The sequence below is a fragment of the Emydura macquarii genome, unplaced genomic scaffold (genome assembly GCF_026122565.2).
Source record: "Emydura macquarii macquarii isolate MOO-44397 ecotype Brisbane River unplaced genomic scaffold, CSIRO-AGI_Emac_v2 contig_3348, whole genome shotgun sequence".
Taxonomy (NCBI): domain Eukaryota; kingdom Metazoa; phylum Chordata; order Testudines; family Chelidae; genus Emydura; species Emydura macquarii.
The window spans coordinates 3,415,967-3,440,394 of record NW_027133485.1 but is presented as its reverse complement, the minus strand read 5'-3'; the positions used below and the strand labels follow the sequence as shown (position 1 = coordinate 3,440,394).

General features: G+C 43.0%; 1 protein-coding gene across 7 annotated transcripts; it reads right to left on the bottom strand.

Annotated features, from left to right (window-relative positions):
• Nucleotides 1–7,004: 7,004 nt before the first annotated feature.
• SFPQ (splicing factor proline and glutamine rich) lies at nt 7,005–24,045 on the bottom strand. 7 transcript variants are annotated; one of them, XR_010917260.1, is made up of 14 exons: nt 23,308–24,042; nt 22,614–22,802; nt 22,216–22,517; nt 21,936–22,031; nt 20,343–20,539; nt 19,681–19,765; nt 19,175–19,292; nt 18,446–18,494; nt 18,235–18,368; nt 11,977–15,392; nt 8,684–8,731; nt 8,101–8,173; nt 7,670–7,941; nt 7,005–7,105 (listed from the first exon to the last, which is right to left on the bottom strand). XR_010917260.1 is itself a non-coding variant. In XM_067533797.1 (11 exons), exons 1-10 carry the CDS (start codon nt 23,959–23,961, stop codon nt 8,708–8,710), a joined length of 1,848 nt encoding a protein of 615 aa, XP_067389898.1. In that variant the 5' UTR covers nt 23,962–24,045; the 3' UTR covers nt 7,005–8,173; nt 8,684–8,707. The 7 variants fall into 7 exon arrangements, 1 of the variants encoding a protein (XP_067389898.1); XR_010917261.1 differs by having other exon boundaries at nt 7,840–7,941; XR_010917259.1 differs by having other exon boundaries at nt 7,005–7,941.
• Nucleotides 24,046–24,428: the final 383 nt, after the last annotated feature.

The following is a 24,428-nucleotide window of genomic DNA, read 5'->3' as shown; positions in this document are numbered from 1 at the left end:
CCGGCCCGCGGGCGGCGCTGCAGACACACCCCGGGGCCGCCCCCGCCGGCCGGGCACGTGTCTGCGGGCTGCTGGAGCCGGGCTCCGCCCTGCCAGGGCTGCACTGAGCCGGTGGCTGCCGCCCAGCTCCGGCCTCTGAGCCCCTCGGTGCAGCTGGGCAGGGAGCGAGCGAGCCCCGCTTCCCCGGGCCGGCCCGAATCACCGGCCCCGTTGCTCCTCGCCCTGGGGCTGCTTGGGCCGGGTAGTTGCTTCTGGACCGGGGCGGGGGGGGGTGCAAAGGCCAGCTCTATGAAAAACCTGTGTCGCCCTCCTGGGGGGCACCGCCCCACAACCCGGGGGGTAGCTGCGCGGGGGCAATCGGCCAGGGGGAGGTGGAAATGCCTCCCTTCTGGGGGGAGACTATGAAAAATCCCCACCCCGCAGAGGCAGTTCAGCCGACCTCAGCCCCGCTGCAGAGGCTGCCCGGGCGAAGGAAGAACCCTTCTGCCAGCCTGGCCCTGCAGCCTGGGGGGGGTAGTGGAGGGGTCCTCACACCCCATGGAAAACCCCTTCCTCCCTCAGCCTAGCAAGTGTCTATCCGCTGCGGGAAGGGGACGGTTACGTGAGCTTTGTCTATACAAGCAACCTCTGTTGGCGTAACCACCTTGCCTGAGGTGTGGAAAATCCACATCCCTGAGTGATGCAGTTATACCACCCAGTGCAGGCCCCTGCATCAAGGGAGGGCTTCTCCCATCAGCACAGCTGCTGCCTCCTGGGGAAGGTGGAGAATCTGGGCCAGCCCTAGGCATAGGTAGCATCTTCACGGGAACACTACAGGGACGCAGCTCTGTCAGTGCAGCCTTTAAAGTGCAGACAAGGCCTCACTGTCCTCAGAAGCTGATTTCCCCCCTCCTTTCCTGCAGGCTGTGGTAAGCGGTGCAGTCCCGAACAATGTTGTCATTTATAGAATTATCTTTTGGCATCTGAGGTAGCCCCTGGGTGGGATGCATGGGGCTCCCGCTTCACGTTGTATAAATACACATGTACCTGCCTTTATGGACGTCAAGGCTTCAGTGGGCCAGTGCCCACAAGTACAGTTAAGCACAGAGGTAAGTCCCACGGGAGGCTAAAGCAATCCTTGCTCTGGTACTGCATTTATCTGGGTCAAACCAGAGTCAGATTTCTGCACTGATATTTTACCACCCATCCTTCTTTTGAACAGTTCAGCCCATGGGACGGTGGCATAGAATGGAACAAACACAACCCAGCTCTGGCAGTTGCATTTTCCTTCCTCCACCCCCTCAGATGTTGAAAAGCAAGTCAGACAATGCACCAGCAGATTAGTCTGCAGCACCCCACGCACCTCTGGTCTACAAACTAATCAAGGCAAAAAGCAGTGGAGACAAGGGCAGAGTTCATAGGGTGATATATTCATAGGGTGTTATCCCACAGTTTGCCTAGAGCCATCGCAGTGGAGCTAGGAATAGAAGCCAAGCATGCCGGCCTCTGTCCTGAATACTAGATAGGATCCCCCTTAGAGAGAAGAAGCTCAAGATTTTTTTATTTTTTTTTTTTAACCCTTACTCATTAGATGTATAGAAGAACAGAATCCATTTTTAAATGCTAGGGCTTGCCCCACTGCTGTGCAGCAGAAGCACAGCTGAGACTGGACTGATATTTGCAGTTAAGATCAGACTCTCATAATTCCTAGAAAATTCATTCACTTTTCATCTTGCAAGCTCAATGAACTCAGCTCATTGTCCATGTCTTCTCCCAGTGATTCACAAGCTGTGTTGTCTTCCCCGCTGGGTATATAGACATGGATCTCTGCTCTGGATTTTCTGATCGGGGGCAGCAAAGGTAGATCCCCCCAGGATGAGGTCAGGCAGGTGGCCCCACACTCCAGGACACTCTGCACCATAGCACCAGTAAAGTGTTTCAGTGGCGTTGGCTGCATATTCCTCTGGGGCACTGCTCTTGCTGGGAGTGTGTTCCCTTCAGGCCTCAACTTGCTGGGAGATATCTTGACAGCTGGTTGGATGGGGCTGGAGAAGTGCAGGTAGGCATGTCGAGGTGCTCCTAGCTTCTCCCTCAGGCTGGAAATGCTGCTGTCTTGGGCTCGGTTACCTGTGGGGTAGGTTAGCCCTGGAGGCGGCTGTCGGCAGGGCAAGTTGTTCTTTAGGAGGCCTTGCAGAGCAGAGCGTTTGCTTTTGGTAAGGAAAGTTTTGCACCTGCTTTGAAGACAAGAGCACAGTCAGCAGGGTGCAGCCGAGGGAGCAGACAAGACCAAAAGTTCAAGCCCCAAACCAGTGACCCGGTCCCACGCCCACTGGAGTCCTTTGAAAGACTCCATCAGGGCCAAGCAGCCGAGCCCTCCAGAAGACTGGGGCCCATTTTCCCTTCACCCTTTCCCTGCAAAGGCCGAAGCTGCAAACCCTTTGCCCTCTCTGCTGCTAGCACTCAATGAGCAGGTCAGGGATTGCTCCCACTGCCGGGCTGGCTGTGCTGGCACGTGCTTCCTGTCACGTCACCACCACATTTTAAATGCCAGGGTCATTGCATGAGCTGCCTTCAGCTGGGGCCAGGTTCCAGTAGCTGCTGTACCTCTCATATGCTCTGCCCAGCAATGGCAGCACAGGGTAGAAGTTGGATGCGGATATCCTGTTTCTGCCACACTAAGGCAGTTTACATCAGGTCCCGTTGGAGTCTTCATGGTGGGCCAAGTGCAGCCCTGAGGGGAGTTTATTGCTTACACCAGATTCAAATGCCTCCTTCCTGCTTTGAGAGTGGGGCTCAGCCAGCCATACCATGTACCACTAGCGGAGCATGGGCCAAAATCAGGCTGGCAGCACAAGAATTTGTTCGGACTACACGGATTTCAACCACGAAGGTGACATGCCAAGTACTCGTACAGCAGAGATGTGGGACACGAGATCCTAAAGTCTGAGAAGGGGGACGCAAAGCGGTGCTTCCATCCCACAAGCCCAGGCTATAATGCAGGGTCATTTGGGAAGCCCTCTAGTATAGAGAGAGGAGTCCTGCACCCTAGGGAGCACTGAGGCTGACAAGCCATTGCTTTGGAGAGCCTCCACAATCCACATGCCAGAGGAGCTGGGCAGTTTGCTACCAGTGAGCTGAGCTTTGTTACAAGCAGGTTAATCCATTCACCTGCATAAAAGGACTTTGGCATACAAAGAATTCATTCCATTAAAAGCTTCTGGGATGGGGAGGCAGGAGTGATATTTACAGAGTCACCAGTCTTCACTCCCTTTAAAGTACTTAAGGAAGCTGTAACCCATAGGGCTGGAGCGATTGGCCATGACTGTTGCTGATGCTATAGAATTTACAGCTTGCAGGGGCAGCGCTGTATTTGAACTCGACTATTTCTTACCTGCTCCCCTCTACCTCAACAGCTGCTCTTCTCTTCTAAGCACTGCCTAAGCCCCTAGGCTCCTTCTCTGCAGCTACTCAACTGTCCCCCTTTCCATCCAGCTGCACTCTTGCCCTCAGTACAACCCATACCTTTTCCCCACCCCACCGTATTCTCCCAGCATTACTTGCACTCTGGCTGTTTGAGCTGGTTTTTTGGTGCTCTTGGCAGTTCCACTTCCACCTCCCCCATTACACCCCCTCCTCCACACAATTTGTAGCCCCATTTCAGATCCCCCCCATACGTAAGAAAGGCCGCACTGGGTCAAACCAATGGTCCGTCTAGCCCAATAGCCTGTCTCCGACAGTGGTCAGTGCCAGGTGCTTCAGAGGGAATGAACAGAACAGGGCAATCATTGAGTGATCCATCCCATCATCCAGTCCCAACTTTTAGCATACAACCACATGCTCTGGGTATTCCTGACCATCTTGGCCAATAGCCACTGATGGACCTATTCTCCCCGAAGTCGTCAGTATTTCTGAACCCATTTATATTTTTGGCACTCAACAGCCCCTGGCAACGAATTCCACAGGTTGACTAATGCCTTGTGTGGCAACTAAAACCACATGCAGCATTCAAGGTGCCAGCATACCCAGGATTTATACAGTGGCATTATATTTTCTGTTTTATTATTAATCCCTTTTCTAATGGTTGGTAGAAGCCGCAACGCTAGTGACAAAGCTAAGACAAACCATTGTAGAACAGAGTACTTGGCAGGAGGAGAACCACACAATCCTGTATTAACCAATGAGACTGACAAGGCAAATCTGTTCTCCCCCTACCCCATCCCTAATTCCGATGATTTAATCAGGCACAGTAAAGGATTTAATAAGTCTCAAGTATTTAATAAAACATTGCACACCAACGAACACTGAAGGTAGTAGGGGACTCACCAGCTCTCAAAGGGCAACTTCCAACTGCACTGCTGCTGATGGCTAGGGCATTTCTTTAGTTGGGGCAACAAAGCCACACACTCAGCATCTGGAAGAGCAGGATTCATGCGGGAACAGTCTAGTGAGCAGGGGTGCCTCTCTTTGCTTACAAGTCCAGAACAAGTGGACTGCTCAGCCCCCAGGACATTTTCAGCACTGCTAAGTAACATTCTGCTGCATTCATTCATTCTGCAGCATAACTTCCCAAAGGCAGTGGTGAGAGCTTGTCCCAGCAGAGTGCTAACCTTCTTTCCCTGCGCTTCTGCCACTTTCCTCTTTAGCTAAGGTCTAAACGAAGATGAATAATTCAGTTGTTGAACTCTATGTAATATTCATGAGTGATGAGTAAAATGAGACCTAATTACCACTCAAACCTAAAGGGAAGTCATCTTGTCGAGTATGTAACATGAGGACTTGCCTACAATCTTGCCAGACAAATGGCTGCATTATCACACAATGAAAATGCAACATTAGACATCCCTCTGCATCTGAAGCCCTCATATTTTGAGCTTGCTTAAAAGAAACCAAGCAATGGCTTTTACCGGATGCCAGATGACTGACAAACCCTTTTTCCTGGACAGATTGTCCTGTATCTGAACAAACATTTACCTGATGGTCTGGATAACTAGAAATCAGCACAGTACAAGCTTGTTATAAGGCAGAACAAAAGCCTCCTGACATTACTACTTTGGGCCTGAGCTCCCCCTGCTGCTTTGCCTCAAAACTGGACCACAGCACATCCCCACCCTCCCCACCACTCCAGCTTTGGGCCTGTTTTGAGCAAATACTGCTAATCATCTGAAATAATGGTTGGTTAAGGATGACTGAGCCCACAAGAGACTGCAGCTCAAGGCCAGGTGACAGATACACTACTTACTGTTCCAACTGCTGGAGCAGTCAGTACTTGAGGGAGGTTAGGAAACAAAAAGCCAAACCAGAAGTCACTAGCATTATACTTCAAGCACCTGTAATGTATATGGGGTTGATGTTTGTTCACTTAGAAGTCTGGGTACACTCCCCACAATTATGTATACGCTCCAATCCAGTGCCACTCTCCCCTCAAGTAACACCCAAAGGAGCGACGAGAATTTTCCCAGGGCATCTAAGATGCTAAGTCCATTTTAAAAACTTGGACCTTTACTGGCCTGAAAGCAGGTTTCCTACTCAAATTTCCATGGCTTGTGAAGCTGCTACAGGGAGAGTTCAATTAGACCCATCCAGCAACAAAGCAAAGGCTGCTTTCTCCCACTCTTCAACTTTAACCCATTAATCAGGCTGTTTTTAAGAAACTTCTACAGGGCTGTAGAAACTTAAGGGTAACTATTTTCCTTTTGATCCTCTACTTGAAGGTTGGTTACACATATGGGAAAAAATTTAGCTGGTATTACGTTACTGTGGTATGCACAGCCAGTATCTATCCAACAGACTTCAGTTGCAGAATGGTGGTGTGGGTTTAGATATACAAGACTCATGTCTGCTTACAGTGGTTTCTCAAAACATACCTAATTATTTTTGCAATGTGCAATACCCACTCAAACATTTGCATTAGGACCAGGCAAGTCAAAAACTGAATTAATGTAATTACATTTGATTGCAGTAATCGGCAGTAATAAATCAGTTTACTCCCAAGCATTGGCTAACGAAGGAACATGCTACAATAATGGCTATTCATGGTTTCATCAGATGCTCCATATTAAGTGGCAGGAGCAGAGCAGAAATATGGATATTCAAAGCTGAACCCAGCAACCACTTCCATCAGCACTGGTTTGGTTTTGGCTGCTTTCTTGGTAGGGACATGTTAGAATGAAAGACCAGCAAATTTCAAAGTGTGTTCACCTAGGACTGCTGCTACACTCAGCAATGACATGGGCACCAAAAGCTTTGATGGCACAAAGGACTGCCAGTGATACACAAACTGAATACCCAGCCAAATCACCGTAAGGACCTAGTCAGATCAATCCAGGTGATGCTTCATCTGCAAGGAAGCCACATTGCTATGATTTGATGGTAAGAGCATAAATTTAGCTGCTGTCTTGACTTTGAGGAAAGTCAAGACATGATGGGCCGCCTTTGCTAGATTTAAAAATCCTTACTCACACTGAAGAAATAAAGCATTACATGTTCAATGGCTTATAACAGGATTGAACAGCTGCAGGATTCATGCGTGCTACACAACCATCCTCATTTTGCAGTAGGTTAATGACTAACTGCAGTTTTGAGATTTACTAGTGCTGGAGAAGCCACTGGTCTGACTAAGAAACTGATCTCTAAGGGAGCACTTTGGAATAAGACATTGTCTATTAAGAGCTTTCAGGATCAGGCTTCTATTTTATAAGCATGAAAGGCAAGCTCCCCCCTCAGCTCCTGCCGCTGCCTATTGCTGTCTATGCTTCATCAGGGTCCTGGGTTCACCTTGTTCAGTACAGATGCTCCGTACTAGAAGACACCAACCATGAAAATGCTTACACAAGCTTAAAAAGGAGTCTTCAGTACTCCCCACAATATGGTGTTTGGATGCTTAGGGGAGGTTCACAGACTATCTGATTATACTACATTTGAGTCTTCCCCCCACCCCCTCTTCATTTTTAGCAGTGATATCCAAGTACATAAATATGTTCAACTAAATGAACTTCTGGAGTAACAAACTTAAGAGAACCGAAATGTCATCTGTACAGAAAGAGTATTTTATTGAAACAAAAAGATTGCCGCTTAGTCCTTGGCTCCTCTATCCACTGGATTCTGGACTTCAAACACTGCTTCTTTCCTGTGAATGCAAAACAAAGTTAGCCCCAAAAATCTAGAGATGTTATCAGCCATCTTAATACATAAATCACTTTAAAACCAAAATACTGAATGATAAAGTAACACAAAACAATAATGCACCTGGCCACCAAACATGTTCTCTTGCAATGTATATAAGCTTTCAGGATACACCTGGGATTAAGTGAATAGTATCATTTTTACAACACAGAAAAGGGAACATAGCAGCAGTTCTAAATTGGACTAGTTCTCATTAGGAATCAACTCATCCGGATCCTTACATCACTGGTTTCAAAGTTTAAGTGTTCATTTCTTGAGACATCTGCCTAATGGATATACGACCATCAGTAGTGCATAAATTAAGAAAAGATTTAAGTTTCCCTCATACATGTGCTTTTAAATACTAGCTTAATATTCAAATGTTTTAGACTGAAGTCTGGTCAAATGGTGGGAGAAAAGAATTACTTTAATTTCAACTCTACAGATTCCTCCTTATGGTCCCTGCATCCTAGCTATTGTCTGCTTGCTTCCCCCACATGTAAAACAGGTATAATACTGATTCACCTACCTTGTTGGGTGCTCTGAAGTTCAACTGTTTGTAAAACGTTTTGAAGATGAAAAGTGGAACCAGTATTTTTGTATCAAGTTTATTTTAGTTGTTTTACTCAAATGTTAAGCTATCTGCCCTAAACCTCTCTCCTAATACACCACACATTTCTTATTGTGCTTAAAACTAACATGTTAGTTCCTTGTTTGTGTCTGAGTATCTGTAGAGTTCAGTGGGCAGGGTTTATTGATGCTGCAGAGCCGAAAAGCCTCAAACAATGCTTATCCTGGGTTCTACAAAAGAAAGATTAAAAGGTTTTATATAAAAACCATTAAAGAATGACTTCTGATCTTAAGACTGTAGATCAGGTCAAATTTTGAGAAGAAACTGCTAAGTACTTAGGGTCATTTTCTCTTTCAGATTCAATATCTGAAGATTAATCTGCTACTCACCCATTCACTTTGCAGTTTGGCTACTCCACATCACCTGACATCACATCACATTCTGGATTGTGCTCAGGCTCTACTGTGGGATCAGGAGAAAATACGTAGAGTTAACGTTTCCCATAAAATAACTGTATACCCCAAATATAAAAGACTATTATTTCATGACTTTCAGTTTGGCCATTCCCGGTATGAGGCACAGCATCCCTAGGCAAAGCAGAGGCCGTAGAATTAAAAGGAAGTTGCAATCTACTTTAAAGTAGAATATGGCCAATCAAAAATGACAACTTGCACAACCATAACTACTTAACATGCTCTTTACACCCCGATATTTTATAGTAGAGGTTCCCAAAAACATCCAGAGGGTGAACCATAGCAAGATTTTTATTTTATTTATTGAAAACCACTTACTCTCCCCTATTCACTATCACAATGGACTGCCTGTGGCAACTACAGCAGTTGTTTCCTGTAGCTACATTGCATTAAAAAGATCAGCTTACATTTCCATGTAAACAAGAACCACCACCAGCACTCCACAGTCCTTCCGACCAGAGTTTTTAAACTTTTTTTTAAAAGACTAACATATGCTTACTTCACATGGATGAGCACGCTAGTTTCACTCAGCTTGCACAGTCTTCACCTAAAGAAGAACAACTAAAGTTATTATAAAAATATACACAATAGAAAGTTTCTGAAAAACAAAAAGTTAACCAATTACAAAATTCTAACCTTTAAAGTAAAAATATACATGGACTGATTAGTTATGAGGGAATTTACAAATTATTCCAAAATACTAGGTGGAAGTAGTGTAAGGGGCAGAAGTAGGCTAGTCTAAACACTTGTAAGAAAGTAAAAGAATATGGAGATGACTGAGTGTGAAGAACTTCACCTAGTCTGAACACCAAGCCATAAACGGCTAGCTTCACCAGTCTGAGTACAATGAAGTTTGATTGCAGGCAGAGGTATACTATCCCTTATGTGAAGGTATGTAACAACTGTTAAACTATACTACTTTATTTTACCATAGTTTGGCATGTCTGTAGTAATAATCTACACTCCATATGGGTGAAGCAAAAAGTGTCCCTAATACTAGCTGCACCCAGCCCAAGAATCCTACAAATGCATTGCAAGCCAAAAGGAGAACACTAGAGTTTGTCATGAGCTTTTTATTGCCTTTGTTCTATGTCACAGCTTCTTTCCCCACAGCTACGTTGAGGGCAAACTGCAAGAGGCTGAAGGTCATCTACTCATCAGCAACTAGGGACAAGTCTGTACAAAGTTCTGCGCACTCCCTTAGTTGGAGGCAAAGCACACTGCCTTCGCAATGCTATTTAGCCAGCCAAGTGGATGAGAAACCCAAATTTAATCTCAAGCCCATCTCTTGGTACAGTGTTGACCCTGAATTATAAATTGACAATAGAAAAAATGTAATATGCACATTGTTTTCTATGCTGTAGCACGAGACACCCTGCATAAGGGATACTATATCTTTGTGCATCTGTTCAACACTCCAGATTATGCACTTGTAGCCACCCCTCTTTTCCCCAGTTAGCTCTTCAGTACTGGTGTTCAAAAGCAACATTCATAGATAGGGTATTCACAGCCCACTGAGTGATTGCACAATCAAAGTCCTAACTTGTCAATCATTATCTAGCAGCAATGACAGACATGGGAGAAGGCCAATCCTCCCATTTTTTTCTTTTCCCGTAGGCAGCTATTTAAAAACCCCACTAGCTGGTATGAAGAGAAATCAGAAGCTGATCAGCTGATTCCAGCCTTGCTAGTAGTGGAAGAAGCCCAGTAACAGTCCAAAACAGCACACTTTATGCAATTTCTCCAACATGCTTAGCCTCATTTACCATAACGTTACAAAGCACAGGCCTTCCTGATCATGTCACTGCAGCTGGCAATGATTAACAGAGACATGCAACCCCAATACCGCTCAAGTCCTAAAACTACTCACAGACCTCAATATTTATCTTAGTGTTTTGCTATTGGGGAAACTGCAAGCAATAGACACTTGGTATACTTAATGTTACAGTAAAAGCCCCCCATACGCTACATTGTGCTGTGCTCTCCCCCTGACAGCACCAGTATCTGATCTAACAGGTACGCATATGTATTCTGGCACCACACTTCTGAGCTTCAGATAAACTTTTGGGAAAAGTATAATTCACAGAGAAAAAGAGAAAACCAAGATGAAACACAATGCAAGCACTTCAGTGTATTATTTCTCATACCCACTTATTACAAGTTATTTGGTTAAAATAGACATGACTTTTTAAGACACCTATTGCACTAAGTTTCATTACTGCAGACAAATCAAAGCTAGTATGAAACCCATGCCTTAGTCACAAATTGCTTACTCCAAGAGTGTCAAAAACCTATTCGCATTCCAAGTATGCGGAACAAGGTAGATGTGTCCATATAACCCCTCTATATTCCTGAAGGCAAGTCATGTGTCTAGTAAATACTCAGCACACTGACAAAATTGAATAGACCTGGCCATTGGTTTAGAGATACCTACAAACATACTCCCATCCATTACTGAATTTTATTCACAGAAAGATTCAAAGCCATTGGCAACCGCCAAAAACTGGTTTAGTGACAAATGGGTGTCACAGATTGAATAGCTGAAGTTCAGCTACACATATTCAACGTAATTAAAGAGCTGTTACTGTCTGAGTTATGAAGTGCAGAAACTACTTTGATTTTTCAAAAGAACATGAATACGAACAGCAGAGGGCAAGCTTGTCTAGTTTATAGATAAATTGTTTATCAATGAGTAAGATTCTTTCCTGGAAGATACCATACAGAAGTACAATGCCCAAATTTGACAAAAACGTACACCAGAAACAGGTATGCAAAGTAAAACTTTGCATCTCAAGTAGAAAACCCTTACCACCACCTCTAGAAAAGGTTTCTTATGCATTGCCAAGAACCAGATCAGGGGATGAAATAAGGAAACGTATGATATTCAGACTCTGTAGTTACAGCTAACTAGCACAACAAAGCAAATAGGAGCTGACAGTCAACATTTTTGGAAGTTTAGAAACATTTAGGTATTTAACCTTTTGTAGCACTGTAGCTGGTCCTTCTAGCAGTGAAGAATTTAGAATAAGCACACCCTTTAAAGATATTTTGATGAAAATTAAGCTACTTTGATCAGTACATTCACTACCAAGATGATTATTTAAAGACAGGAATCCATGGATTCCCAGCATATTCAGTTGCCTTTAATTGAACGTGTCATGACCACTGTCACCTAGAAATTAACACAAATGTATCTGATAAACCCTGAAAACTATTAATGGAGATATTAATTTGAACACAATTTATGACCTGAGAAGTACTTATACCCAGTCTTAAAGCTCACTACAGTGAGCTTTACATTTTTATTGTCTAGTTCATTCAAGGCTAGAATGACTACCAGTATGTTTCCTAAATAGCCAAGACTCTACAAGGGGATGCACTGCAGATGGGTCATTTTGTTACTACAGAAAATAAATACAAATGAGTTTTGCTAGGTGCAAATAGCACCTACTTGACTAATCAAATGATTCTAAGATCACATTCCCTCTTCCCCACAGAGCTCACCCTAAGAATATCTTCATTACAACATACTTAAAATCCACACAAGGCAAGTCATATGTACAAAGGAATCGGGTCTGAGATACTTATCTAAGAACTGCAATAAGTTGCTTATTGCTGCTGAAAGATATAGCTTAAAACCGAAAGCCACGCAGCTTTGAACCAAGCTAAACATTATGCAAGTATGAAGAGTGCTGCACTGTAATTTCATAGTCAGAAGTGTGATGTCAGAATACCCACAGAATAAGGTTACACAGAAAGTCACCAAGTTATATTATATTGCTTGTTACCTACCTGTACGCAGTCGGCAATGAGAATCTCGAAGCAAGCAGGAATACTACATCCGGGTCCTAATGTCCATTGCCATTTGTGGTACTACGTTCCTCACAGTTATGCACTGCAGAAATGCTGGCTAAGTGCAGTTATGTAGCAGGCCACTACTTTTAAGTGTGTAAAATTGCAGTCTCAAAAACTCCAGCAAAAACTTGCTGCCACAGTAAGTGGTTGCCAAGGAGAAACCAAGAATTTTTCTACCATAAAAATACCACAAAATCTCACAAAAGCAGTTTCAATTTCTCATAAGCTGTATTTCTAGTAGGTGGTGTGAGGTGTCTACACAGTACTGTAGATATGCTCTGTATTCATTTTTAAGGAAGTGTGAAAACATGCAAAAGGATACCCATATCTATATGCTGCAGAACTTTGACATAGCTGATTAGAAGTTTAAATGGGCTCAATTTAATTAAAGCAGGCTAAATTGCAAAAGCCAGTATTTTCTCTAAACCCAAAAAAAAGGATGATGTACATGGTCTAGACCATCTGGAAATGGTCTGCTAAACCAAGGGCTTTTCTTAATGGATCTGAAACCCCTTTACTTCAGTTATGTAAATCACCTAACTTTGTGAAGACTCCAAAACCACAGCAGCATAGGGAAAGACCAAAGAAACATGACAACTTCCTTAATACCTCCCACCAACTTAACTGGGTATCAAATTTTAAAATTCTGACATTTGTCTGTCAGCTTTTAAGACTGTACCATTAAAAAGGTTTTGAAATCCAATCGGCCAGGAGTGACCGTATGCCTGTTTAACACATGCAACTCAAAGCAGGACTTGATTTTGTTTTAAAAATCTGCTTATGAAGCTACAACACTGGTTACACTGTTTAACAAAGCTATTTCAGATGTTGTAGAAACTGCTGAATCTTTCAGTATATTTGCTAAACACAGTTTAGCAAACAGTCTATTTTTAAGACTTCGCAACAGCTTACATACAAATAGGTGTACCAAAAAGAAAACCTCTGGAAGTTAAGGATTAGGACATCAGCAACCTTCACTCTTCAAAGTTACAGTACTACAAAAGAAAGCGTTTTAGGATATGTGCCAGCATCTCTTTAATAAAGAATGACATGTAATCTGAAAAATAAACTGAAAAAAATTAATTTAATGTTTATGTTCAGAGTTCCCAATCTCAGACACTTTCACACTCTGTGGGTGTCCACAAACACCCTTTTGAAAGTATTCGCATTGAATCCCTACTAAAAAAATTCATACAAGTTGTAACTGAACTGCTTCTTTTAAACTAAGAATCTTATACAAATGATCCTTGATCTCCAGTTTATGAACAGCTGGTTCAAGATTTCCTACATTTCAATTCAAGGTAGTAAAGTGTCATCTATCCTCTGTAAAAGTTCTAGGAAAATAGGAACAGACTTGCCAAACTGGCTGAGTCTCTATTTAGAGACTTAATATTTAGACAATGACAGCTGGTATTAACATTTCACAGCTTGCCAGTATTTTTACATTTAAAGTTTAACAGTCAGCATTTAAACCGTGCTCACTTCTGAAGAGGGACTGTTTTCATTCCAAGGTAATGAAATCCGAACACTAAAGTTTTATCCATAGACACAGAATTTATGATTAGCCAATGCTTAGCACCAACAGTGGAAAAACCTTGAAACAATTAAAAGCTATTTACAGAATGCTCAGTATTTTGGGAGTCAGGTAAAAATACAGCCAAACCACGTTTACCTACTTTGCACAAGCAGGTTGATGTATTCTGCCTTAACATGAAAGGCATTTTACACTGGGAAGCCATGCTCCCAGCTTGTCAGATACAGTTATGGTAATAAAGTAACTACATTAGTATCAGAGTCCAGAATACCTTGAATTCTTAAGGGGCTTAATGAATTTAGTTTGCTATCAACTTCATCAAACCCTCTCCTCTGTCAGAATCTTAAAGGGAGTTTATTTGTACTGTGCAGCATTAGCTATTGAACTCCAGGTTTAGTCCTACTCTTGCCTTCCAAACTCCAATATTAAGGTATGACAATTCTATAGTGCAGGGGTTCTCAACCAGGAGGCGCAGTGAGCTGAGCCAAACAGAGAGTGGTGCTGTGACCTGGTATATGGACAGTGGGGGATCCAAGTAAAAAGAAATGCTACAGTGGACATGATCCAAAAAAGGCGGAGAACCCCTGCTACAATGCAAGAAGCTATTTATCTGAATTTAACATGCTGCATTTTAAGATTTACACGCTACAAGGTCTATGAAAGACTACTTCGCTTTTAACAGATCCCTGAAATTTACACTAGTTGATTTCTGAGCTATAGAAGTTAGCCCACTCAATTAGGATAAGGACATAAGCAAATTACAGAGTACAAATTAAAAGTCTCCTTGTTTTACTCAATACTCCCTCGTCTTCTTGCCAAGTGATATCAATTACATATTAATACTGAACCAGGCCAAATCCTGCATTCTCAAGCAGACAGCTTACGTATAAAACAAACAGTCACATTAACAGTCTTTTAATGAGGAAGTCAGTCAATCCGAGCCATTCTGTGGATTTATTTTAAAGTGACTTTTTCAACTTTTCTGCTTAAAGTCTTTAAAAGATTTCAAGCAGTGGATGCCAAAGAGGTAAGTCTCTGCCACCATCCCACCAACCATACTCCACTGTTAAAATCTAAAATTCATTACATGACTGCATCATTTGCAGTTTAAGCTTCCACTACTGCATGATATAATACTTGCAAAATTTCCTTTTATTTCCTTATTGCAGTATAATGAATGCTCTGAAAATCTGTATCCATTGGAAGATCAAGCATTAGGCTACAACTATTTGATCCAAACAAAGCTAGAGGCATAATGGGAGGAGGCTCACCATTAGCTAGTTTTCCACATCCTGGACTAAACAGACCTCTACTCCAAGACTCATCTGTTTGATGTTGAAAGGTGTCGCATTTAGCCTCATATTTAGAACCATGAATGGCAAGTTTAAGATCAGAATAGTTACTACATTTAGTTTTCTATTTATTTGAAGCACAGTAAAAAAAAGTTGGTACACTGCCATCAAGTTAGGGATGTTATACATCAAAAACAGCTAAATTTTTTTGAAACACTGCATTACATAATTAAATTTTACTCGGCCAAACAGACCACTTACAAATATTAGGTCAATAGTTTCTAACATCCATAAAAATGTAGCTTTCTTACTAAAATGCAAGAATTAAAAAGTTGGTGTCTAAACAAGGCAGACAAAAACAAACTGGAATGAATCTCTACAAGTCACATCTAAAATCGGGGCTTTTTGTTTGGGCCTTCATATTCTTCTCTCCCTCTACCATATCCTGCTGGTGTTCCAGGCCCCATTCCTCTAGGACCCTGGCCACCCACAGGCCCCGCACCTCCCTGCCCAAAGCGTTCAGCACGCTATTGGAACAGTATTAACAGTTCATTATATGTAGTTGATGTCCATGTGTGTTAAGTATATATTTTTAGAAGGTTCCGTAGTCAAGGTTCGTCGATACAATCACCATTGAGCCGATCCACAGGTACCGGGAACATAGAAAGGAAAAAAGGGTAATTTAAAAATTAGTTTATTGTAATACATGCCTTGAGGTATGTTCCCAACTTGATGCATTCTCATACATCTGTTACAAAGAACAGATACTCCCTGCAGTGCTAGAAATGTAAGCATTAGTGCAGATGTGAATTAACCTTTTCCAAAATTAGCTCTAGCAATTTTCAACCAAGTTTACGCAAATAGTTTGCAAACTCTCACCTTTAGTTCAGTACAAGTTTCGTTTACATCAATAAGTTACTTCCAAATAAGCCTAGCCAGTAAAGGCAGATTCAGTTCACTGCAGTATGAGCTGACATTAATAAAATGTCATTGTAAAGAGGATGCCTACTCACCAGTTAATGGCATGTGCTGCATTAGAGACCATGTGCTTTTCAAGATGGGTTTAAGACTATATCTGCTGACTAAACTGCAGAGGCCTTAAGTAGTAAAAACAAACAACTGTAATACAGTGCTACTGGATTACAAGAATGAAAAATGTGAAAGGCTAATAACAAGTGATTTACCTAACCAACACAATTGCTTGATCAAAAGACCTTAATTTATTCTCAATTTCAGTTCTACTGCTGTATAACCAAATGTAAAAACATTCACAGAACTACATTTTAATCAGTGTTGCAAGTTTGCCCTTTGTGCATTTCACTAGGTGCACCCATTAAAGCCCCACACCCCAGCTTCACCACAAGCTCTTGGAAAGTCCACTAAGACTTTACAATTATTGAAAGACTTCATGGACCATCTCCCATAGAGTTGTAAACACTGAATTGGACTGCAATAAAGCAGAGACTCCAAATATCCTTACTAATACATCATTTAGCTGCACATGTTTCTACCGAGCTACCGGATAAGTAAGTAGACGTGGCTGGCAGCAGATCTCTAAAAGTTACATCAGTATTGTGAAGTCAAAGATAACTTTTATTTGAAATGGAAGTTGAAAGCTTTCTCCTACCCCATAAAAGAGCAATAGTAAATTCAATTTACTAAACTGAGTCTGTAAGTACAGAAATTCAGACTTTTCTCCAGTTATTGTTATAGAATTATTTGAAGGTTAGCTTCAGTCCTTCTGAGGAAGGAATTTTCAGAAAATAGGCGTTTCTAGCTTTTCCATAATTCATGTCTTCTTTACAAAGTTTATACACCAGCTAACATCTAATTGCAACTCTTGAGTTTAGTAACTGGGACAGCACTGTGTGGCATAGAGAGCCATGTTCTAGGGAACTTAAGTAGTTAAACCATCTTAACGTCAACATGTTTTGATGGTATCAACTTGTTCTAAAGTATTACATAAGTTCAACATGCACCTGTACCAAGACTTTTAGAATAAGGAGAAAAAGTGTACACAGCATTCACCACCAACTACCTAAATGTTCACTAGATGCTCATGAATTGCTTAAAAATGTTATCAGTAGATTATAGATGCATTAAGGCCACCAGCATCTTCTACTGAATCAATGCTTTGCAAAGTTAGAGTCCAGAGATATGGTTTCCATAGAAACAGAAGATACCTGGTATCTACTATGACAGCGCACCATATGAAGCCAGAGGCCTGAGTACAGTCTAACCTTAAACCCACCCAGAAAAATATTTTCTGCATTTTGTGCCACGGATGGTGTACACCCTCGATAGGGAGGGTGGAAGCACACTACTATCAACTACTTGACCCAGAACCGACTTCCATCCTAACTATTATAGCATTTCTGTAAGCTGTCAGCACTGTTCCAGTGGGATAGCACCAAGCAGACTCCAAGCCCATGCACACATTTAGTGTGCCAAAAAATAGTATTGTTTGGAAACATACCTCGAAACATAAGGTATGCAATAGTTTAAGAACCTGTATCTACAGTCATGTCCAACAAGTGGGAAAACAAGTTAGAACAGGCTATCATTATTCCTTTGTCAGATAGGAGGAACAAAATGACTAAGGTTGAGGAGTAATGGGAATATTTAAACATGCCTAAAGCTAACAACTGCATATCTGCTCTTCTCATGTTATGGCAAACATTAGCACACAGAATATGGTATACTGTTTGCCATTTGATTACTCACAAGTAGATAGTGAGGAGTAATCTGTTGCATAAACATACGGGAGTACAGATTTGCGTTTTGCAGTGTATCAATGCAAGGGTGCACTGATTTTGTAATTAGGCTTGGAAGGACCAGATTTTAATTGCACTTCAGAGAACAAGAGTAGAACCGTGTTGCACTTGTGAATGCTTGAGACAGTCACAAAAGTTAAGACAGAACTGACAAATTGCAAGCTTTCTTATCAATTTTTGAAAATTAATTATATATTGATAAATGAGCCTTAATTTTATTATAGCAAAAAACTGTTGGAAATCAATCCTGTATTCTGAAACAAAAAACTCATGAAAAAGTCCTTCCAAGCTTAACTATAATGCAGGAACTCAAAACCCAACCAGTAACAGGGATAACAGCAAATGTGCTTAATAGCACATTTGATTTAGTTTACAGACTTCCAACGGTCTAAACGACCATACATGAGAACAAAACTATTACTGTGCATACTGCCAGACTAGTCCTCAATATTGCTATTACATACACTGAAAGAAAAAAGCAGTCAGTAATTAAGAATGAGATTTAAACCATCTACCATTCAAATTTTGGCAGAGTTCAGAATTTCCTGCCTTCATTTCCCATGTACTAAAGTAAAGCCACCACAGGATACATTACCATGTCACTTCCCATCATAGAACCACTCATAGCTGGTTGGCCAACTCCAGGACTGGCTTCATAACCTATGCCGCCGCCACCACCACCACCACCACCCATAGGTGGGAATTTCTGGGCTGCTGCACCATAGGGATCTAAGAAAGAAAAAATACATCATCATATTCTGACAAGTTATATGTTCACTACATAAAGATATTTAGCAATTTTTTACCTCCCATGTTCATTGTGCTGGCACCACCCATTCTCATGTCTCTCTCTCTCTGCAAAGGCAAAAAATAGGACTTTAGAAAGAGTACGCAGTTCTTCCCCCCCCCCCTTTGAAGGTCTGCATATCATGAAGCAGATACACCACTTAACAGTATCCATTCACCTACCAAAAATATTTTAGCATTAGTTATTTTGAACTTTTTTTTAAACAAAAGACTATGGCCTGGTCTACACTAGAGAGTTTTGTCAACAAAACAGTGCTGGTGTACACACTACAGTCACCTCCCTGCCAACAAATCTGCCCTGTGTTTTTGACAAAATAAAGCCACCTCCACAAGAGGCGTAGGGCTTTTGTCAGAGCTAGGGCAACAGTGTCAATGTAGACACTGTCCCTGTACAGTAGTGGAGGGCCTCAGTTGTCAATTTCACTCCTCAGCTAGAACAGTGAAATTGAACAGTAAAGCACTGTGGGACAGCTGGGGGGGGAAGTGTGTGTGTGTTTGTGGTGGGGAGAGGCAGCAGCAAACCCACCAGCTCCTAGTGAGGATGCACTCCATTGATCTAAGGAAAGCAATGTGTACATCAGCCACTGCTGTAATTATAGTGGTGGCTGAAAGTCAACATTTTATGTCGACTTACTTTCCAAGTCAAGAGAAGGCCTAAGAAAATCCCAGTATCTTAGGAAATGAGTTTAATTATCTAAGCCACAAAAAAGTTTTTTTTAAAAGCTTACTGGATCCATGTAACCCATTCTACTATAATTCTCTTCCCTCTGTCTTCTCATCTGTTCTTCCATCTCACGCTGGCGAATCATCATTTCCTCTTCCCGTCTACGACGTTCTTCCTCCTGCCTGATAATTTAGATGTGTTATTAAACCTTGAAAAGCACAATTACTTACACCCTTATTATGTATATAATCAACATAAAGAGCAGCATCATAGTGTGTGTTGGTGATCGGTCAATTAAAGTGATAACCGATTCAACTTCCTTGAGAGCTATAGGATTAACCATGTGATGCTAGTCATCACTGAGAAAAATTACACAATTCAAAATTTTACTTGTATATCTTGTGAAATTATGATAGTATTTTTACAAAGATAAGCAAGCTTTAACATGCAAACCTCAACTTGAGAATTGTATCAGCATGTGTACAACTCATTTGCACACAGAAAAGGCTGCTGTGGTACAGTTAATTTTGTTTTTAGTGAAAAATCTTGTTTTATCAAACTCAGACCTACCTCAGCTGAATTTCCTTACGTTTCTGCATTTCTTGATTATGAAGTTCCTCCATACGCCTCAGTTCTTCCTGACGCCTCATAAGGTCTGTAAAAATAATTTGTCAATATCCTCTTTGTACCTCATACTCTTTCCTTTTAAGAAGTTTTTATTCACAACCTGCAAATCAGTGTTAACCTGATTTCAACCACCACTTATGCATTCTATATGGCACACAACTGACATTGACAAATCTCTGCTTTTGTGAGCAATTATAGTCATTGATAAACTATGACCTTTTTCAATTACAGCTGGCCAAATCGAATTTGAGCTACACTTACAAAAAACTGAACTTTTCCCAGGGAAACTTTCTCCTCACAGCATCCTACTGAGCAACCAAAGTTGTAGCTCTGTAAGACTGGGAACAACTATATAAATCCAGTACATACAAAGCCAATTTTATAGGCTCCCATATTTTTATGCAAAAAAATTTACAGGGAGCATAAAACGAGACTAATGTAAGTTGCAAACTACTTTTTAAAAACAATTCTCAAGGTCCACACCTGGCTGTTTACTACAGATCAGTTCATGAAAACTGAAGATGCAAACATTCATATATTATGGTGTGTGTAGATATAGCATACACAACCAGAAAACAAATGGCAACAGAATTAGTATCAATCACCTTGACGCAGGAGATTTGCCTGATGTTCATGATAGGCATCTTCCATTTCACTTTCAAGTTTGTCCTTGGCATCTTTCATGTTTTTCTCAACCTGATCTCTTTGCTGTTTTTCCATTTCATCTAAGGATTTCCACCTCTGGGAATATTCAAATTCAAAACTGCCATGCTGAGCAAAGCGGGGTGGAGTTTCTCTTTCCCTACAAATGGAATAGGAAATACTCACTAATAATGAATTTAAAACAAAGAAGAGTTGAGGAACATAGTCACTTTAATACTGCCCAAAAATCAATCAGCTAAGTAAGTTATAATTAAAGTCACAGCATCTTCAAGAAATACTCTTAATTATGTTTAATGATAAAATTTTAAAGACTTATAAAGCTTGGCTGCTGACACTACAACCATCTCAACGTTCTGCCACATGCCAGATGATCAGAACAAAGAATCTAGCGAATTCTAGCTGTAGTAGGAATCATTTCTTTCAGGAAATTAATGAACAAAGAGGACCACATTGTTAGCTGGGTCCAGAATATTCCTCATATTAGCAATTAAAAAAAATTACATCGGACAGCTGATGAACCAAGGCAACTGCCCGTGAGAAGTGACTGAGTAGCTTCACTGAAAATGGGTATTTACACCCACAACTCCTTGAAGTCAAACAACATCCACACCTTCACTGCAAGTCTCTGAAAGTTCATTTTTGTTTAAACTTCATTCTGAATATGTTGGTTTCAGATCATTAGTATTAAAACATTTCATTAAAGTGGCATCAACTTGAAATCTGGTCATTTAAAATTAACTTTCAGAAGTACCTCAGAAGTCCCATTTTCAATCCTCACTTGGGGACATCTGAACATTTTACCCAGCATCAAATGCTACAACTGCCCCTCCAGTGTTTTGTGCTTTACTATCATTCAATTTTCTCAATTTCTTTCTTCCTTGTTGCTGCGTGAAAACTGCTAAGTGCTGCTAAGTGCACAAAGCAAACAAACAAATTTTATTTTTTACTTATAAAAATAGTAGAATAAACCATTTTTATACAGAAGAGTGATTTTTAAGTTAACATCCTTTTAATGGATTGAAAGAAAAATAAGATCTATAAGAAAATAATTTAGAATTTTTCAGGGTACACCACCTATGAGAGACTGTCAAATTAAATGTTGATTTCACAGCAAATACTAAACTCTTATCACAGGGGTTTCCAAAAGGCAGTACGCGGGCCACCTCCCAATGGTGGGTGTCTAAGCTGCCTGACAGTTGCCAAGCTGTGTGCCAAGCGGAGTGTCAGCAGCAGCTTAACCCAAAGTTCTGCTGCCGACACTCCGCTTAACCTACCCGGTTAACCTACCACTTAACCTACTGGAACACCAGGCAGCTTAGTTCCTCTGCCAGTCGCTTTCCTCAACTTCCGACCACGTGACCAGAATTGGTGGTAGTACTACAGATGGTGGCATTTTATGTAGATGGTTCACAATGTGGTAGTTTGGGAACCACTGTATTGTAGATCTATCATGTATTGTAGATAGCATGTACTGTAATATATTTGAGATCAATATGCCTTAGCTTTATGTAACAAAAGACAAAGAATGCCCTTACTTCTGATACATTGGATTCTTCTGAGCAAGCTTTTCTGGAAGACCATCTTCATCATCCAGTTGTTCAAGTGGTTCTACAATAACTGGCCTAGGGGTACTAAACAAAAACAAAAGTCAGATTTTTACAGTTTGAATGCTGGTTTTAGCTTTTAGAAGAAAACTAATTTGTTTGTAACTATTACCACTTAATCTAGCTTGTGAGAAAATGACAATAAGAAACTAAAGATTACTCAGAACTGTCATGTTTAAATAATATATTTCTATACAGTCAAAGAGCTTACGTGGTCAACAAGAATACTCCTTCGGTGCACCGTTCAAATGCTTTTCTTGCAGCTGGCTTAGACGCAAATTCAACAATGCCTTTTCCTGTTGATCTGCCACGATCATCTACAATCACAACAGCTCTTTCAACGGGACCAAACTGAGAAAAAGCTTCTTCCAGTAACTCATTGGACACATAGGGTGAAAGATTACGCACAGAGAGAGCAGCAGCATGTGTAGCAAAACGAACTCTAAGCTGTCGGCCTCTCATAGGAATATCATCAAGTTCAGCCTTTGCAATTTCAGCCAGGGCTCTGGATTCCTGAGAAAGGTCAATAAAAGACTCAGTTTCAACAAAACAATAGTATTGTTTTAACTTAGCTGAATAATAACTGATTTAAATGGCATGAGAACCCACCAATTTAATGAATCCAAAACCTTTCCCCTTGTTGATAAAAACCTCTCCAGGCTCCCCATATTTAGCAAATAATCTTTTGAATTCTTCATCTGTAATATCAGCAGGCAAGTTCCCCACAAACAGACGGCAACGTTGGGTGTAAGTCTTCTCCCCAGGTCGCCTCAGAAGAGACAAATTTGCTTTAAAGCCCTAAAAAACAAAAAGACAGCCACGTTCAAAGATCCACTGCTTGTATAAGAGTTTCAAGCCATAAACCAACAATGCTCAAACAATAGTGCCACCCTCCTGACCATGCAACATCATGGTACATGCTCCGCCCACCAAAAATCACACATCACAGAGCCCCAGCGAGCCCCTACATCTGACTGCATGGAGTTAGTTACCAACGTGCACACTGTGCACACACCCACGCGGGGCTACATTCCCTATTGGGACCCGCCCCACAACCAGGCAAGGCACTCTGGGCAGGGACCATCTCTCACCTCTCCCCCCATGAGCCCCCCATTCACGCCCCTCCTCGCAGCGCCGCACCGTCAGGCCACGCCGACAGGCCCCTCAACACATCCCGTCCCTCCCCGCCCTGCAGGAAACCTCACCCCCCCCCCCGGCCCACTTCAAGATGGCGTCGGGCGCGCGGAGAGCCCCAGCGCAGCCGCCGCCATCTTGTAGCTATGGGGGAGGGGTGAGGACTCACCTCGTCCGTGGCCTTCTCGCCGCTGCCTCCGGCCGGACCCTGCTGCAAGGACGGACCCTGCACTTGGTGCTGCTGGCCGCGCCCGCGCTGCTCGCCGCCCGGGCCGCCGCGGTGCCCCGGCCCGCCTTTGGGGTGCTGCCCGCCGGGGCCCTGCTGGGGGCCACCCGGGCCCTTGGGCCCACCGCCACCCGGAGACTGGCCCTGCACTTTCTTAGGGCCACCGGCAGGGCTGGGGCTCGGCTTCGGCGGCTGCTGTTGCCCTTGTCCCCCGGGGCCGGACGCGGTGGAAGGAGGGGCGGCAGCGGCGGTCTGGGCCTGCGGCTGTTGCTGTCCCGAGGCCGGCGTAGGCCCCGCCGGAGCCCCGGAGCCGGCTTGGCTACCGGAGGGGCCCGAGGTAGTGGCAGTGGCGGAAGAGGATGAGGCGGGCGGCGTAGAGGTCGAGACGGGCGGCTTCGGGGGTTCGGGCTTAGGGCCCCCGCCCGGCGGGCCGCCCACGCCCGGTGGGCCACCCCCTAAGGGGCCGCGGTTCTGGCCAAGACCCATGCCGGGCGGTGGAGATCGGAAATCATGGTTGGGGCCTCCCCGGCCACCGCCGCCTCCACCGCGCCTGTGGAAACCGCCGCCGCCTCGGCTACGGAACCGATCCCGCGACATGGTGGTGCCGCCGCTGCTGCCTGCTTCTCCTCAGGCTCCGAGCCCTGCGCACAAAATGGCGGCCACGCCAAACGGCCTCGCCGCCGCCTTTGTCCACCTTTTATATACCTTCCCCGCCTCCGGAAATCACCCTCCAGCCCCGAGTAACCAATAGAGAGCCGAGCTTGCAAAGACTGATAGCACTCACAGCCAATAGTCCGCACCCATTTCGCCACATCTTTTCTCCCATTGGTTAGAAATTTGCTCCCCGCTGATTGGATCGTTTGATCTCCGATGGCCGGGCGGAACCAGCCGTTAAACGCTTGTGTGCTGATTGGACAATTTGACCGGCAGGCGGGTCGGACAATAACGAACGTGTATTGTGATTGGATGGCCGCTGAATCACTCATGCTGCCAAGGTACCAGCTCCGCAGGGAGGACGAGAGCCTGTCAGCGGTAACCCAGCCTGCTTCCGCTCTCCGCCATGA